Below are 17,680 nucleotides of genomic sequence, written 5' to 3'. Positions count from 1 at the left end.
CTAGGTGGCTGCTCTACCCACTGAGAAACACCCCAGCCCTTGCTCTTTTGCCTTGAGACTGGGTCTTACCAAATATCCCAGACTGACCTGGCACTCACCATTCTCCTGTCTTTGCTTCCCCAATGCTGAAGCAGGAGCTCAGGGCCTCGCCCAGCTGAGTTCATTGTCCATGGGGCACTTCAAGGTTCTTGATACTCACACCTCACTTTTATCTGAGCCCCATCTTTATTGTTTCCTTCTTTGACTAGCTCTAAACTTACTTTAGTCAGTTTCTACTTCTTTGAGGTGTAAAAGTCAGGTTATTCATTTCAGATCTGCCCCCTTTTACTCCATAGGCACCCACACCTGCGGTTTCCCTTTCTCACTTCATAGCACCCCGTGTATCTTGCTGTAGCCCCAGCTGACCTGGAATTCACCCTAAGTCTCAGGGTGTGTGCCACCATGCCAGGCTTCTTTCTCTTTTTGTTCTACCTTCCTTTCTCCCTCTGTTCCTCCCTCCCTTCCTTCTGTCCATCCATCTATTCTGGGGAGTGCCTTGTGTGTGCTGAGGCAGCCCTCACACAGCCTGTCCCAGCTCTCTGTGTATTATTTGGGGATGGGGCAGTCTCCCCAGTCCAGCATCCAGTCCCCTATGTGGCCCAGGCTGGCCTGGACTTCAGTCCTCCTGCTTTGGCTCTTTTTATTATTATTAATTATTTGTTTATTACAAGCAGAGAGAGAGAGAATGGGCTCTCCAGGGCCTCCAACCACTACAAATGAATTCCAGATGCATGTAGCACTGTGCATCTGACTTTATGTGAGTACTGGAGAATCGAACCTAAATCTTTAGATTTTGCAGGCAAGTGCCTTAATATCTGAGCCATTTCTTCAGCCCCTGCCTCAACTCTTGAGTGGCTTGTTTCTGTCATCACTCCTTTGGTGTGGTCTGGACTGTCACAGTGACCAGCTGGACTAGCAGTCACGAGCTGGGTGCAGCACTGATGGGTTATGACCAAACCAGGCATGGGAGATGGGACTGCTCACTTGCAGCTCAGAGCTTTGTACCTGGAACTGCACACTTAAATGTTTAAACTAGTGCATTTAAAACTGACGAAGTCACCGGGCATGGTGGCTCATGCCTTTAATCCCAGCACTCAGGAGGCAGAGGTAGGAAGATCACCATGAGTTCGAGGCCACCCTGGGACGACATAGGTCAGCCTGAGCTAGAGTGAGACCCTACCTTGAAAAATAAAACAAAAAACAAACAAACAAACAAAAAACTGACAAAGTCAAGCCAGGCGTGGTGGTGCATACCTTAATTCCAGCACTTGGGAGGTAGAAGTAGGAAGATCACTGTGAGTTTGAGGCCACTCTGAGACTACATAGTGAATTCCAGGTCAGCCTGGGATAAAGTGAAACCCTAACTCAAAATAATAATAATAATAATAAATAAATAAAATAAAAAGCAAGGGCTGGGGAAATTGCTCAGTGGTCAGTGGTTAAAGGCACTGGTTTTCAAGCCTGACACCCAGATTTGATTCCCCAGTAACCATATAGAGTCAGGCGCAAAAACTGGCATGTGTGTCTGGAGTTCATTTGCAATGGCAAGAAAACTTGGCATGCTGTTTCTCTTTCTCCCTCTCAAATAAATAAAAAATATTGAAACAAAGAAAGTCCAGAATATTAAGCCAACCTAGTGGTGCATACCTTTAATTTTAGCATTCTGGAGGCAGAGGTAGGAGGATTGCTATGAGTTCAAGGCCAGCCTGAGACTACATAGTGAATTCCAGGTTAGCCTGGGCTAGAGGGAGACTGTACCTCGAAAAACCAAAAAAAGAAAAAAAAAAAAAACAGACAAACAAACTGACAAAATCATCCCAAGGCTTGGGGTGGCGCAGGGGCAGGCGCCTGGCAGTGTTCTTGAGTCTGGCTTTGGGTTTCCATCCCTAGCACTGAGGCACAATCCATGAAGGGAATGAGTGAATAGCTTCTTTCTCTAAAGCAGAAAACCCAGCACCTCGTAGAAGCTCTGGCCTGTCCAGAGATCAGGATCTTGGCATACAGAGGCCAGGCTGTCCACTCAAGGTCATACAGCTAGGAACTAGCAACACCAGGATTTGAACCTTGGTGTCTCCTCCCATCCCACCTATCCTGGCATTGTGAACTTGGGTTTGCACAGGCCTTCTTGGAAAGGGGAATGGTCAGGTGATGCCCTGAATTTGGCCTGTGGCCTTCAGGACACAGAATAAACTGTTGTATTTGATGTTCTTAGCTATTGCTAGACCTGGCCCCTGAGAAGACCCTCCTTGGAGACACCTCCCACATTAGACCACACAGACCTCTCAACGTTGCATGGTTAGGATAGAGGCCAGAGAAAAGTGTCTCAATCTGAAAGAACACACAGGGGGAGGAGGGAAGGAGGCTTCTAGAGAGATGGGGCAATGAAGGAGAGGTTTAAGAGATTAATAGGAATTCACCAGAGAAATTTGTTTTAATTGTGGCCCAGGACTGCTGTAACGATGACTTAGCTCACTAGGATCATAGTTGTTTCATCAAGCCTCACCAACTCTGGGCTGAGCCCCAGGACCTAAACCCACCTGGCTGGGCTCTGGGGGCCTTTGGAATGGCTGAGGCCTACACTGACCCCCAAACACAGTCATGCCATTGGGACTGCAGGTCATCCTGGCCCCTGGGAACTTGGATGACATTTTCAAATAATGTCAGATGCTCTGCCAGAGGTTTGTTTGTCTCCAGTCATGAGTAGAAGTGGATCTGTCTTCCTGTGCTTGTTTGACAAGGGCGGTGCTAACCAGGGTGAGGAGACCTGCTCACCTCTGCCCCAGTGCAATCCCGTGGCCCAGTCCAGGAAAGCAGTGTCAGGCTGCTGAAGTCATGGCTGGCCTCCTGCCTGAGCCACTCACCTCTCAGCTTAGCCACGGGACCAGCTATGAGGTCACCTGCTACAAATTAGGGGAAGAAAACCCAAATTGGCAGGTTGCCACATTCCAGGGTTTGGTGAACCGGAAATTACATCTCTGGTGGGGGTTGGTGCATATCTGAGGGGACCCCACAAGGCCTCACAGTTTTAGCATCCCTTGGGGAAAATTCCATGAATCACAGAATGGAAGGCTGCTGGCGCTGTTCTTAAAGTGCTTGATGCCTGTTCACAGGCCAGTGGCACCACTCTGGGTGGTGTGGAATACTATACAGCCTGGTAAGAGGGCATGAGCCAGGGGTGGTGGTGTACACCTGTTATCCCAGCACTCAGGAGGAGTTCTGGGCCTCTGTCTCCAAAAACTCAAACAAGATCTTGTTTTCTATGAATTCCATGAATTCCTATATGACCTTTGTGTCCCCAGGGGACCCAGCACCCCCAGAGCACTTTTTTGTTGTTTTTTGAGGGACGGTCTCACTATAGCCCAGGATGATCTGGGATTCACTAAGTAGTCTCAGGGTGGCCTCAAACTCACAGTGATCTTCCTACCTCTGCCTCCTGAGTGCTGGGATTAAAAGTGTGTGCCACCACACCTGCTCCCCCCCCCCACCCGAACATTTTCTGACACCAGCCTGAAGCTTGTGTAGTGGTCTCCTTACGCTGCAATGGTCACACGTTTGAATAGCAGCCACATGAGCAAGTAGGTACTTTTACTGAATGCCTGCCTACTGTATGCCTGGAAGGTTCCTCATGGGAGTCTTGACATCTGCCACAGTCTGTGATGACCCAATGCAATGGAGGCTGAGGCTAGAAAGGAAGTTAGGGAAGACTTCCTAGAAGGGAAGCTTTTCACACAGGTTTTGAAGGATGAGTAGGAGTTGCCTAGGTGAGAATGGATAACTGCAACAACCCCCTGGCTTGTTAATCATCTATTATGGGCCTGGCCTCGTCCTTGGGGTTTCACTTGACCATATGCCAGAGGAAGTCTGCACCATCTCCTCGGTGAGAAATACGGGTATACATGCTCACTGCCTCTTTCTAGTCTTTTCTTCTTTGGGGCTCATCATCCAAGGGACAGAAACCATGCGGTGGGCACCGGTTTAGCTACTGGGATGCAACTTAGCACACAGTGAGGTATTTTGGGAGGTTGGAGACAGAAACCAGGGTCTCATGCGTGTGAGGACAGTGTCCTGTCACTGAGCCACGCCCCAGCCCAGCCCTGAAGTCATTCTGAGGACAAAACCCTTTCTTCCCACCAGAGCACTGCAGCGACTAATCCATGCTTGGGAAGACGGTTCTGAGATGCCACCTGGCCAAGCTGGAGTCAGAAATGTAGGGAACTTAAAGCGTGTTGGCTCGGCTCAGGAAAGAGCCAGCACTCAGTGGCGTGGAGCGGCAGGACCCATGGCCCTGCGAAGTGGGAAGGGCCGAAGTCCCCCGGCCGCCTGCAGGGAGAGCCTCGTGCGCGCTCACAGGGGCTGCTGGTGACGCTCCCTGAGCGACCTGCAGGGGGCGCCTCGTGAGTGCTAGCAGGGGCTGCAGCAGGAGCTGACAGATGAGGCCGCAAACCCGAGGTTCCCAACCTGTCCCGGTCCAGAATCGCGAGCGGATCGCCGGACATCTCTGCCCTTCTTTCTGTGATGCCCCCACATTTGCCCAGTGTATCCATTCCCCAAAGCCCCAAGCTTGCCCACCAGCCTCAGTTTACCCATCTGTGCCACGTGATCGTCCTACTTTTGCTTCCCACCATCCGCAGTGAGAAATTCTCACCGACTGTCCTCCCTCTGCAAAGCCAGGAGCCTCTTTTCTGCTGCACAGAGAAGTTGAGGAACCTGCCCGTGGTCACACAGCAACCACTGGAACAGGGCTGGCATTTGAACCATGGTCTGTCCGTAGCGTGTGCAAAAGTTTCAAGTCACCCTACAAGCCTGGCAATGGACATTGCTAGGACCCACCAGCTGAAACCCCTTGTTCCGAGGTCACCGCAGGTTCAGCTCCTGACCGTGGATTCTGTACACACAAAGAATTCCATTTTTGAGACTTGAATTTTGGGGAAAGCGATCACAGATGAATGTTCTCTAAGACACCATCCCTTGGGGACCTCGAAAGGCCAGACGTGTCCCAGACGTGTCCCAGCCACAGGCATGAGGTATCGACGCCACCCTCGGCGTGGAGTGGCCGGCGCAGCTGCACGTCCACAGGGCAGTTGATCCTGAAGTGACTACGACTCGGATGAAGGGCCCTGGGTACCAGTCAAGGTGACTCTATCTTACCTGCGGCAAGCCATGTGAGGGTGACTTATCAATCAGATGTTCTCGGGGTGTGGCTTGGTTCACTGCAGGAAGGGGGCGTGGTGTAGGTGTTCAGAGGGCGGGTCACGGGCTGCAGGGGTGGGGGGTCTGAGATGTTGAGGGGCGGGGCCTAGTGCAAGAAGGCGGGATATGGGATGTGTAAAGGGCGGGGCATAGCTGATGAGGCGGGGCCTTGGATTACAGGGAGTGGGGCATGGCCTTCAGGGGAGGGACCTACTGTGAGGAGGCGGAGCTTGGAATCAACCGAAGCAAATCTAGGGTGTCTTGGGGGCAAGGGCACAACCTATGGATTGCGTGTGGGGGTTGTGGTCCAGTATTCAGGGCCTGTGGTGTACAGGGGTCTGACCAGGAGCAGGCCAGGATTTACAGGACGGGGTGTGAGTGGCAGGGGCGGGGGCCTTGTCACCTCAGCTTGTGCACGTGCACCTTGGAAGGTGCAACTGGCTGAAGCATGGGAAGGGGAGGGCCCTGGGCACCCTCGCTCTCTCCTCTCCAGGGGTGTCTGCCATCTACTTTCTGAGCAGAGCCCAAGGACTGGGGCACGCACCACCAAGTCTTCCCATGGGAGCCTCGGGTCTGGGGACATTTCTGGGCTGAAAGCGCGTGGATCTGGGTTTTCGAGGATGAGCCAAGCTTGCTAAGCTTCTACTGTGAGCCTGGCCTGGTCCTCGGCGCAGAAAGCCGGCACGTTCCCCGCGGGGACACTCAGGCCTGGCGAAGGGGACATGCCCGCGCTTGCCCATTCCCGGCTGTCTTGAGTTTACACACCTGACCCCAAGCAGAGGGAAGAGGTGATTGGGGGAGACACTGAACTTCAGCCCCCATCTGGACCTGGTCACGTGGTCCTCACAGGGCTGGCCCAGGTCACCGGCCTGCCTGGGCCCCAGTGCTCCTCACTGGGCTGAGAGGTGCCCGAGCTTGTCCCCCAAGTCCCTCCCCCCTCCCCCTGGGCGGGGTGGACAAAGTCCCGACGCTATAAAGGCCCCGAGCAGCGGGTGTCCACTCAGAGACGCGGACACCGCGCCGAGCCATGTCCCCGCCGTTGAGGACACGCGGCTCGCAGCTGCGCTTCCTCCCGTTCCTGCTGCTGACGGTGGTGATGTCCCGGCCGTTGCCAGGGGACGCCGTGGGCTCCGGCCCCGACGCCCACCAAGATCCCTTCGCGTCGCGGGAGCTGCGCGCTAGCATCGAGCGGCTGCTCAACAGGCTGCTTGCCAACCAGAGCCGGGAGGTTTCGAATCCGGGGCCCGGCCCCGCGCCCGTCGTCCGCGTGTTCACCCCACAACGTGAGTGGCATCTGGGGATCCCCAGGCGCCCCCCGAGTCACAGAGGCCCCAGCCCAGCCTTGGAGCCTCGGTTTCCCCAGCTGCGCCCCGGGTGGGATCGCCTATCCTCCTGGGGGCGTCTCAGGGTCCCCGCTGCCTCGTCTGCAACGGGCAGAATGACTGTCCTGGATTGGCAGGTCCCCTGAGGAGGATGGAGGGAGGAGGGAGGAAGGAGAGAGTGTCCCAGAGCCTGTTGCAAGTCTGATGCAATCGCTGGCCAAGACTCATGCCCCCAAGTCAACTAGTCAACGGGCACCCTGGAGGAGCGCAGGACCGGAACCGGGAGAGGTGGGGCGGATTCCAGGCTGTGTGACGGGGGGGGAGGGGGTCCTTCACCCCCTCGGATCCCAGAGCCTGGAGTCAGGGCACTCACAGCTCAGCATCCCCCTCCCGCCACATTGTACCAGCCAGGTGTGGTGGCCCGGTCATCACAGCTACTGGGGAGGTGGAGGCAGGAGGATGGCTGAGTTCGAGGCCAGCCTGGGTTACTGAGGGGACCCTACCACAAAAGAACAGCGAATTGGGTTAAATTTATTTTATATTATTTGGAGGGAGGGAGAGAGAGAGAATGGGCGCCAGGGGCTCTAGCAACTGCAAACGAACTCAGACACATGCGCCACTTTGTGTATCTGGTTTATGTTGGTACTGAGGAATTGAATCTGGGTCGTTAGACTTTGCAGGCAAGTGGCTTAACCACTGAACAATCTCCCCAGCCCTGGATTTAAAAAAAATTTTTTTTTGACCAACACTCAGGAGGTAGATAGAGGTAGGAGGATAGCAGTGAGTTCGAGGTCACCCTGAGACTACATAGTGAATTTCAGGTCAGCCTGAGCTACAGTGAAACCGTACTTGGAAAAAAAAAAAGGGGGGGGCGGGGGGAACAGGTTCTCACTCTAGCCCAGGTTGACCTCGAACTCATGGGAATCCTTTTACCTCAGCCTAGTGCTAAGGTGACAGGTATCTGCCCATTATGCTACTTTTGAAAAAAACATAAGTATTTTATTTTTATTTATTAATTTGAGAGAGACACAGAAATAGGCAGGTGGGGGGGGGGAGAGAATGGGCATGCCAGGGCCTCCAGCCACTGAAAATGAACTCAGATGTGTGCACCCCCTTGTGCATCTGGCTGTAGGTCCTGGGGAGTCGAACCTGGGTCCTTTGGCTTTGCAGGCAAGTGCCTTAACCACTAAGTCATCTCTCCAGCCCCTCGAAAATATTTTTATTTATTTATCTGAGAGAGAGAGGGAGAGAGGAAGATGCAGATAGAGAGAGAATGCCAGGGTCTCTTGCCACTGCAAATGAACTCCAGATACATGTGCCACAATGTGCATCTGGCTTTACGTGGGTCCTGGGGAATCGAACCTGGGTCCTTAGGCTTCCCAGGCAAGCGTCTTAACCTCTAAGCCATCTCTCCAGCCTTGAAAATAAGTTTATTTGTGAGAAGGAAGAGGTGCCAAGCTTTTTTGATTTTCTAAGGTAGGGTCTTGCTCTAGTCCAGGCTGACCTGGAAGTCACTCTTTAGTCTCAGGGTGTCCTGGAACTCACAGCGATCCTCTACCTCTGCCTCCGAGTGCTGAGATCAATGGCGTGAGCCTGCACGCCGGGCCGAGCTTTGAATCAGTTTAAGTAGTGGACATGCACTCACTGCATCGAGTATTCAAGAGGCACCTACTGTGTACTGTTCACATGAAGGGCACGGGGGAGGGCTCCTGGTGGACCGGGAGGCACCGGGGACAGCGCTGTGCAAAGAGCCTGTGGCCGGAGACAGCGCGGCGCGTGCACAGGGATGCACACTCCCACTCGTGATAAAAGGTGACGAGCTTTCCGCGTTTCTTCCCACAGTGCGTCAGGGGTCCCACGGCCATCTGCTGCTGCGAATTCCGCTGCCGTGGCTCACGCAGGATCTGCCAGCATCCCACCGCCTGCACCGTGCCTTGCTGCAGCCGTCGCGGGCGGTACCCGAGCCGTGGGACATCACGCGACCGCTGCTGCGCGAGCTGAGCCTCCGAGGAGCGCGCGGCGGCGCACTGCGCCTGCGCCTGTCTGCGCCAGTGGGCGAGGCGCGCACGGAGTCCCCCCCATTCGGCAGCGCGCGACTCGAGCTGCAGTTCCAGGCTGCGGGCGCCAGGGGGCGTCGCAGCACGCATGCGCACGCGCGGGACGCCTGCCCGCTGGGCCCGGGCCGCTGCTGTCGCCTGCACACGGTGGCCGCCTCGCTGCAGGACCTGGGCTGGGCCGACTGGGTGCTGTCCCCGCGCCAACTGCAGGTGGCCGTGTGCGCGGGCGAGTGCCCGCAGCTGTACCGCGCCGCCAACACGCATGCGCAGGTGCGCGGGCGCCTCCACGGGCTGCAGCCTCTGCGCGTGCCCGCGCCGTGCTGCGTGCCTGCGGCCTTCGCGCCCGTGGTGCTCGTGCAGCGGACGGACTCGGGAGTGGCTCTGCGCACCTACGACGACCTCATGGCCCGCAGCTGTCACTGCGCCTGAACTAGGCAAGGACTCTCTTCACTCCTATTTATCGTCGTTAATTTATTGCGGGTCACGCTGAGGGGACGCCACGGGTATTTATTGAGGACTCTGTAAATAAAAGCAGTCATTTCTACGGAGGCGTAGCCTGTTCCCCAGGACACCTCGCGCCGTGGAGGAAGCACCTTTCCAAACAGGCTGAAACCACAGCCACGGCCATCGGGTTGACTGTGCTAATGCTGTTTCTGGCCAGGGTGTGTGTGGTCGCTACCCCTCCTGTTCTCAGCCTCCTCTCATAATGATACCCTGGTCCCTCATATGAAAAGAGCAAGTGGAAATCAATACGTTGCAGGGAACGTTTTCACATACCATGAGGCCGGGTGGTGCACTCTTCCCTTGGTTGGAAGGTGATGATATGAGCCATGCTCCCCACGCCCCTGCCTGAGCACCCTGAGATTTGTAGAGGGGCCACTCCCCATTCATAAGTAAAAGGAACAGAGGTGGTGGGGTGAGAGGCCACCCTGAAGAGGGGAGGTTTGAGTTGAAGTCAGAGGAAGTAACTCAGGGAAACTTGAGTAATAGGGGAAAGCCAGGCACATACAGCAGCGCGTGCAAGGGCCCTGGGTTGGGGACACGCAAGAGTTCCTGTAGCAAAATTTCTAAATGCCCGAGAATTGAGTTCAAGGCCAAGCAGTATCCGCTTGAGTCTGTCCCCAAGCCTCTGTTCCTAACTGGCCGGTAGGCTCTTTCTTGTCCACTTCTTAAATCCCTCCACATCCTTCAAAACCTACCACAGGGCTGGAGAGATGACCTTGAGGTTGAGGTACTTGCCGGCAAAGCCAAAGGACCCAGGTTCTACTCCACACTACCCACATAAAGCCAGATGTATAACGTAGTGCATGTGCCTGGAGTTCCTTTGCAATGGCTAGAAATCCTGGCACACCCATTGTGTGCCTCTTTCTCTCTCCCAAATAAGTAAATAAAAACTTAACTAGGCATGGTGGTCCATGCCTTTAAATCCCAGCACTCAGGAAGCAAAGGTAGAAGGATCACCATGAGTTCGAGGCCAGATGGGGTTACATAGTGAATTCCAGATCAGCCAGGACTAGAGCGAGACCCTACCTCAGAAAGTCAAAAAAAATTTTTTTAATTAAAAAAAAACACATAAATTCCCTTGTTCAAACATCTTTGGTTGCTTTCCTCTTGGGACCTTAGTCTCATCTTTACCAGTCTTGATAGCCTAAAATGGGGTGTTTCTGACCAGTGTCATGTCCCCCATATGGGGGGCAGCATCCTTGAGACAGCACCATCTGACAGCCGAGGGAGGAAGTGTAGTAGAATCTTGACTGATACTGAGCTCTGGGAGCAGCGAACTCTGAGGGACCCTGAAAGGTTTCTGGGGGCAGCAGCCTTGTATCCTTGAAGAATGAGTTAAGTATTCTTGTTTACTAAAAAGCTGTTGGGAGCTTGGAGAGATGGCTTCGTAGTTAAGGTGCTTGCTGTCAAAGCCAAAGGACCTAGGCTTAATTCCCCAGTAGCCGTGTAAAGCCAGATGCATAAAGTGGCACATGCATCTGGAATTCATTTGCAGTGGCTCCCCCCTTTCCTTCTTAAACTCCCCCCCCCCCAGGTAAGGTCTCACTCTAGCCCAGGCTTACCTGGAATTCACTATGTAGTCTCAGGCTGTCCTTGAACTCAGTGATTCTCCTATCTCTGCTTCCCAAGTGCTGAGATTAAAGGTGTGTGCCACCATGCCTGACACTGAAATATATATATTTTTAATTTGTATGTTTTGGGTTAGTGGGGATGAGTCCAGGTAGCAGGAATGGAGAGCATAGAGGTAGGAGCACAGGGGAGCTATGGCTGGCATGTGACAGGAGGAGCCAGTTAGGCCTCACACATTTAGAGTCCTCAGGGCAGGGCCTCCAGAGGGACCTGGAGGGATTGGGGTACAGAGCACCTCAGAGTCTCATGGAAAGATGAGCTCTTATGACTCAGGAAGCCCTACCACATGTCATGTATACAACTCTAACCAGCAGCTGCCTCATCCATCCCAAAGCATTTATTGAGCACCACCTGTATTCTGACAAGAGGGTTCAGGCACTGACCCTCTTTCTACTTTTGGAGTCTCTCCTGACCCTCTCTGCCAGCTGAGATGACGAAGGAGCAGAATGGGGACTGAGAAGGGTCCTGCAGGACATCCTGGAGCCTTGAGGATGGGCTCTTTGTCCCCATCATTCTGATGGGGTTGACTGAGTCTCCTGAGGAGCAGAGGAGGTATCCCAAGCTCAGTACCCATGGACCACATTCTCCTCTTCTTGAGGACAAGCGCCCCCCAGGGCCTCCAGGTTGCCATAGACTGGCTGATGGTCCAGGTGAGCTCCCTTGTAGTTCATGTAGACATCACTATCCTCAGGAGGGTGGACTCTGTGGGGACAGACAAAGGGAGGTGAGTGGTGGTGAAGGAGGCCCAGAGAAAAGAAGTTACTGGTCCAAAGTCACATAGCCTTCAAGAGGCAGAGCCTGGGAGCCTCGGGTAGTCCAGGCTGACCTTGAACAGAGGATGTAGCAGAGGATGATATTAGACTTCTGGTTCTTGTGCCTCCACCCAAGTGCTGGCATGATAGACGTTGGCATCCCTGGTTTATGTAGGGAGCAGTGTTGTCTCTACTTGGCCCATCTCCCTCTGAGGAAGTCTAGAGGACAATGACACAGTGTGGATTCTGAAGACATGGGCCTGGGGCACAGTCCTTCCTTCCTTAAAACTGGGGCCACGCTCATTTTTTTTTATACAATTTTTTAAAATTTATTTATTTATTTGAGAGCAACAGACACAGAGAGAAAGACAGATAGAGGGAGAGAGAGAGAATGGGCGTGCCAGGGCTTCCAGCCTCTGCAAACGAACTCCAGACGCGTGCGCCCCCTTGTGCATCTGGCTAACGTGGGACCTGGGGAACCGAGCCTTGAACCGGGGTCCTTAGGCTTCACAGGCAAGCGCTTAACCGCTAAGCCATCTCTCCAGCCCTACGCTCATTTTTACCGTGGTATCTGTTTCCATTTTCTCTTGAAAACCCTGAAGCTGTGGCCCTTTAGGAGAAAATGCTTTTGCCTGGGCCCCTGGTATAAAGATACACATCAGCTGGGTATGGTGGTGCACACCTTTGATCCCAGCATTTTAGGAGGCAGAGGGAGGAGGATCACTGTGAGTTCCAGGTCAGCTTGGTCTAGTGTGAGACCCTACGTTGGAAAAAAAATTAATAAACAAATAAAATAAAAAGTTGGAGCCAGGCATGCTGGCTTAAACCTGTAATCCCAAAACTCAGGAAGCTGATAAACCAGTCTGGGCTACATTGTGAGTTTCAGGACAACCTGGGCTAAAGTGAGACCCTGTCTCAGGAAAACCAAACAAGGGGCTGGGGCGACAGCTCAGCGTGTACAGCACTCGCCACTTAAACTGAGAACCTGAGTTCGAGCCTCAGACCCAGCTAAAAAGCCAGAAGCTATGCTTCTGTAACATCAGCACGCTGACGGTGATGGGCAGTGGAGACAAGATGCTTGTTCTGAAGCTCTCAGCAAGCAACAAAAACAGCAGCACAGCGAGATCCAGAAAAACCTACTTCAAATCAGACGATCGCCACTGTGTCATGGTACACATGCACCCCACTCTCACACACAAACACACCCCATACACAAATAAATGAATAAAAGCAAAGCAAATTAAACAAAAAGTCACATTGGGTAAGAAGCACCTACACTGGTGTGCAATGCTGTGGAATTCAGGGTTTGCCACCTAGCCCTTGTTTGTCTTCTTTTTTAATTTTAATTTTTAAATTAATTTGTTTATTTTGGTTTTTTCAAGGTAGGGTCTCGCTCTAGCCCAGGCTGACCTGGAATTCACTTGGTAGTCTCAGGGTGGCCTTGAACTCACAGCAATCCTCCTACCTCTACCTCCAAGTGCTGGGATTAAAGGTGTGCACCACCACGCCCGGCTGTTTCCATTTTTAAAATATATTTTATTTATTTATTGGAGAGAGACAGAGAAAGAGGCAAAAAGGAGTGAGATGGAGAATGGGTGTGCCAGGGCCTCCAGCCACTGCAAAAAAAACCTCCAGACATATATGCCATCTTGTGCATCTGGCTTATGTGGGTCCTGGGCAATCAAACCTGGATTCTTAGGCAAGCACCTTAACCACTAAGCCATCTCTCCAGCCCATTATTTGTTTTCTTGACTCCCTATGTGACCTTATGCAACTCATCCCTCTACCTCCGGGAGCATCCAATTCTACATTAAAATATAGGGTGGGTCTCTCTCTCCCTCTCAAATAAATAAATAAATAAATAAGCCAGGCATGGTGGTGCACGCCTTTAATCCCAGCACTCAGGAGGCAGAGGTAGGAGGATCACTATGAGTTCGAGGCCACCGTGAAACTACAAAGTTAATTCCAGGTCAGCCTGGGCCAGAGTGAGACACTACCTCGAACCCCCTCCCCCCAAAAAATAAAATGTTTTAAAAATTTATTGGTCCAGGTCAGCCTGGGCTACAGTGAAATCCTACCTCTAAAAGCCAAAAATAAAAAAATTATTGGGCTGGAGAGATGGCTTAGTGGTTGTGGTTTGATTCAGGGGTCCCCCATAAATTTAGGTGTTTTGAATGCTAGGTTCCCAGCTGATGGAGATTTGGGAATTAACACTCCATGGAGGCAGGGTATTGTTGGGGGGCGGGCTTATGGATATCATAGCCAATTTCCCCTTGCCAGTGTTGGGCACATTCTCCTGTTGCTGTTGTCTACCTGATGTTGGCCAGGAGGTGATGTCCACCCTCTGCTCATGCCATCATTTTCCCCTGCCATGATGGTACTTCTCCTTCAGTCTGTTTAAGCCAAAATAAACATTTTTTTCCCACAAGCTGTTACTGGTCAGGTGTCTTCTGCCAGCAATGTGAACCTGGCTGCAACAGCAATTAACTGCCTGCAAAGCCAAAGGACCCAGGTTCAAGTCCCCAGGACCCACACAAGCCAGATGCACAAAGTACACTTGCATCTGGAGCCCTGGTGTGCCCATTCTCTTTCTCCCCCCACCCCTTGAATAAATAAATAAGTACCCTGAGACTACATAGTGCATTCCAGGTTATCCTGGGCTAGAGTGAGACCATACTTCGAAAAACAAAAAATAAATTTTAAAAAATATATAGGGTGGAGGCTGGGAGAGATGGTTCAGTGGTTAAGGCCTGCAAAGCCTAATGACATGGATTGAAGTCCCCAGTATCTATGTAAAGCCAGATGCACAAAGTGGCGCATGCATCTGGAGTTTGTTTGCAGTGGCTGGAGGCTCTGGCATGCCCATTCTGTCTGTCTGTCTTCTCTCTATCTCACTCTGCTTGCAAATAAATAAATAAAAATAAATATATAGGATGGAAAATCACAGTTGATTTTTTTTGGGGGGATGTACTGAGGATTAAACCAACACCAAAGCTATTGCCCCAACCTGACATACTCCTTTTTTTGTTCTTTTGCTTTTTTTGAGACAGGGTCATGCTGTATACTTCAAGCTGATTTTGACCTTGCAGCAGTCCTCCTGCCTCTGCCTCCCATGTGCTGGAATGGCTGGCACACACCACCAACATCCAGTTCCCAGCAGAGTATTTTTGGAGGTGAGGGGCATGAAGGGGACTGGGCCAAGGCCCAATATCAGACCACTGCTTCCTTATTGAGGTCCGTGATTCCAGGCAGCCACTTCCGCTTTCTACATATTTGCATCTGCTTTGCATATTCTTCCCTTCTGCTTCTGGTCTCCAGTAGCTGCCAGGGTACCCGGTACTTTCCACATCCCACCTTTACACCTCAGGACCCCAAGTCCTTTTTTTCTTTCTCTTTCTCTTTCTCTCTCTTTTTTTTTTTAAATAATTTAATTTTAGTTTTTTAAATTGTTTTGTTTTGTTTTCCAAAGTAGGGTTTCACTCTAGTCCAGGCTGACCTGGAATTCACTATGTAATCTCAGGATGGCCTCGAACTCATGGCAATCTTCCTACCTCTGCCTCCTGAGTGCTGGGATTAAAGGCGTGCACCACCACACCTGGCTTCTTTCAATTTTCTTCTTATTTATTTATTTATTTCCAAGGAGAGGGAGGGAGGGGGGAACTGAACACACCAGGGTCTCCTGCCAGTGCAAACGCCAGAAGTATGCACCACTTTGTTCATCTGGCTTTCAGTGGGTGCTGGGGAATCGAACCTGGGCCGGCAGGTTTTGCAAGCAAGTGCCTTTAACTGCAGAGCCATCTCTCCACCCTTTGCTATTCTAATATTGTGGGCTCATGTAGCTCAGATTGGCCTTGAACTCCTGATCATTCTGCCTCCTGTCTGGAATTCTGGGATGACAGGCTTGTACCACCACACTTCTTTATTCAACCTGTAAGAATTGAACTCATCTCATCAAGCTCTCTGCAGTTGTGTGAGAAGAATCTAGATGACCTGTTTGGCTTAATATGTGTGTCAAAAGGAAATGGGACGCTGTCCCCATAAATAAAGGTTGAGAGAGCTGTGGGTCACATAAGTCCAGACCACTAACTGCTACCACCAAGCCCCCACTTCACTTTGAGCCTTCCCTCTTCTCCCCATCCTTGGGAGTCAGAAACATGGTTTGCAGCTCATAAAGTAGGGAACATGTCCTCTAGACAAGAACTTAATTAATTCTCACCCCAACACCTGAGGTGAGACCCGCTATTGTCCTCATTTTACATGCAAAGTGACTGAGCACCAGAGCCCAAGATCACAGTCTGCAAGAGGCAGAGTTGGGATATTTTGTTGTTGATTCATTTTGAGATAATGTCCCACTACATACCACAGTCTAGCCTGGAACTTGCAGCAATCCTCCTGCCTCTACCTCTCAGGTAGATTACTGACATCTCGGCAGTGGTCACTCACCTGGGTGCCATCCACTGGTGTCCGTCGGCTGGCTGGCCCAGGAATATGTTCTCATACTCAGGAGTGTTCCTGCCTGTTGGGGTGTCCACGGACTGTTTGGGGCTGGGGTGGCGGCTGCTATAACGGTCCTGGGAGCCTGTCCCAGGTCTGGGTCCACCCTGCCAGGCTTTGCCCAGACCCTGGCCACTGGCCGCTCGGTGTCCTTGGAGTCTCCAAGCCAGCACCAGGCCAGTGATGGCAAACACCAGGAAGAGAATTCCACCAGCCACTAAGCCACCTATGGTTGCTGGGGCCAAGCCCGGAGGACAGCTGACCTGGAGGAAGGTGGAAAGGTTCTTCCAGATCCCGGTATCTCCCTGGAGACATAGTAGGGGTGGCTGGTGGGAGCAGTTGTCTCTGCGGATCACCTGCCAGGCCAACAGGCTGCAGGCACAGTCGGCCCTGAGGTCGCGGTCACAGCGTGTGGCCAGTGCCGCGTCCACGCTGCCCAACGGGTTGTGGGTGACATCCAGGACACGCAAGTTTTCCAGACTGTCAAAGAAGGCCCGAGGGAGTTCTCGCAGGCCATTGCAGGACAGATCGAGAACTTGAAGGCGGCTGGCCTGCAGGGACCGGTTCTTCGGTAGGTGCAGGCCCCGGCCACTGAAATTGAGGCACGAGGCATCGAACTCCTGATTCCAGTCCACATGGCCAGGGAACACGGCACAGGACAGCTCCTGGCTCCTCAGCTTCTGCAGGCCCAACAGCAGTAGCAGCAGCAACAGCAACAGCAGAGATGGCAACGGCACCTCAACCCGCGGGGCTCCCATCCGAGCAACCTACACGAGGTCATCACAGTCCACCTGTGACCTAAACCCTGTCATTACCTCCCTCTCCCAGCCTGGGTCGCCCACTGTGTGTTGTTTTTAATAGCTCAAACCAGCTCAGGCTACTTCTGAAATGGTAACACGCAGCCCCTCACTTGTCACCTGTCCCTAGGCGACTCTGGTCCTCCTGAGCCTCTGTCCTCCCTTCTGAGAAATGGGTCCATCATTCCAGTAGCTGCCCGGGCCTGGTAGGCCAGTACCAGACCAAGGGGCCTTGGTAAGCTGTAGATTGCTTGGTGCGCTCTCATTGGCCACGACGGGGCTATATGCAAATGAGCGGTTGCCTGGCAACTCCCAATCCGCCATCCGCTGTCAGAACGCTATGCTAGCTCGGTGGGGTCCGCGTCCCGCGGCGGTGGGATGTGGGTGCAAAGGGGTCCCCAGCGCGGCCCAAGCCCTAGCGCCTTGGTCTTACCTTTACGGTCCCGCCTTGTGTCGGCTATGTCACCAGTGCCGGTGCCTCGGGGCTGGGCTGGGCTTCACCTGGGTGCCCGGTGCAGAGCCTGGGATGGACTCAGCTCTCCTCCGCTTAGCGCCCAGCTCCTGGGGAAGAGGAACCGATGCCCCGGCGGAATGCGGAGCAGAGAAGATCCGCCCTGGGCAGGGCCTCAGCTCTCACGAGAGGAGGAGTGGCCGCCAGGGTCCCACTTCCCTCTTACTGGAAGCCGGCGACTCCGGGGCCTCTTTCCAGGCGCTTCCTCTTTAACTCACGTCCAGCAGCCCTGGGGGAGGAGGGGTACCTCGGTCCTGGCCAGGTCCTCAGGGGGTACCTAATCTTGGGCGAAGAAAAGAGCTGGACACAGATACCCGTCCACCCCCAACATTAAGGCAGGACATGGCCAACAAGGGACAGGATCCTGGAAGGCTTCCTGGAGGGG

At 52.9% G+C, this 17,680-nt stretch overlaps 2 protein-coding genes across 4 annotated transcripts; one reads left to right on the top strand and one right to left on the bottom strand.

Annotated features, from left to right (window-relative positions):
- The first annotated feature begins 6,256 nt into the window (after window positions 1-6,256).
- Gdf15 (growth differentiation factor 15) lies at window positions 6,257-9,152 on the top strand. Its single transcript, XM_004666020.2, has 2 exons — window positions 6,257-6,512; window positions 8,394-9,152. Exons 1-2 carry the CDS (start codon window positions 6,257-6,259, stop codon window positions 9,035-9,037), a joined length of 900 nt encoding a protein of 299 aa, XP_004666077.2. The 3' UTR covers window positions 9,038-9,152.
- Lrrc25 (leucine rich repeat containing 25) lies at window positions 9,111-17,375 on the bottom strand. 3 transcript variants are annotated; one of them, XR_006636073.1, is made up of 4 exons: window positions 17,218-17,375; window positions 15,937-16,754; window positions 11,125-11,443; window positions 9,111-9,127 (listed from the first exon to the last, which is right to left on the bottom strand). XR_006636073.1 is itself a non-coding variant. In XM_045144783.1 (3 exons), exons 2-3 carry the CDS (start codon window positions 16,743-16,745, stop codon window positions 11,305-11,307), a joined length of 948 nt encoding a protein of 315 aa, XP_045000718.1. In that variant the 5' UTR covers window positions 16,746-16,754; window positions 17,218-17,375; the 3' UTR covers window positions 10,818-11,304. The 3 variants fall into 3 exon arrangements, 2 of the variants coding, with proteins under 2 accessions (XP_045000718.1, XP_004665987.2); XM_045144783.1 differs by lacking the exon at window positions 9,111-9,127 and having other exon boundaries at window positions 10,818-11,443; XM_004665930.2 differs by lacking the exons at window positions 9,111-9,127; window positions 17,218-17,375 and having other exon boundaries at window positions 10,818-11,443; window positions 15,937-17,005.
- Window positions 17,376-17,680: the final 305 nt, after the last annotated feature.

Source organism: Jaculus jaculus, chromosome 1 (assembly GCF_020740685.1).
Source record: "Jaculus jaculus isolate mJacJac1 chromosome 1, mJacJac1.mat.Y.cur, whole genome shotgun sequence".
NCBI classification, from domain to species: Eukaryota; Metazoa; Chordata; class Mammalia; order Rodentia; family Dipodidae; genus Jaculus; species Jaculus jaculus.
This window is presented reverse-complemented; position numbering and strand designations above follow the sequence as displayed.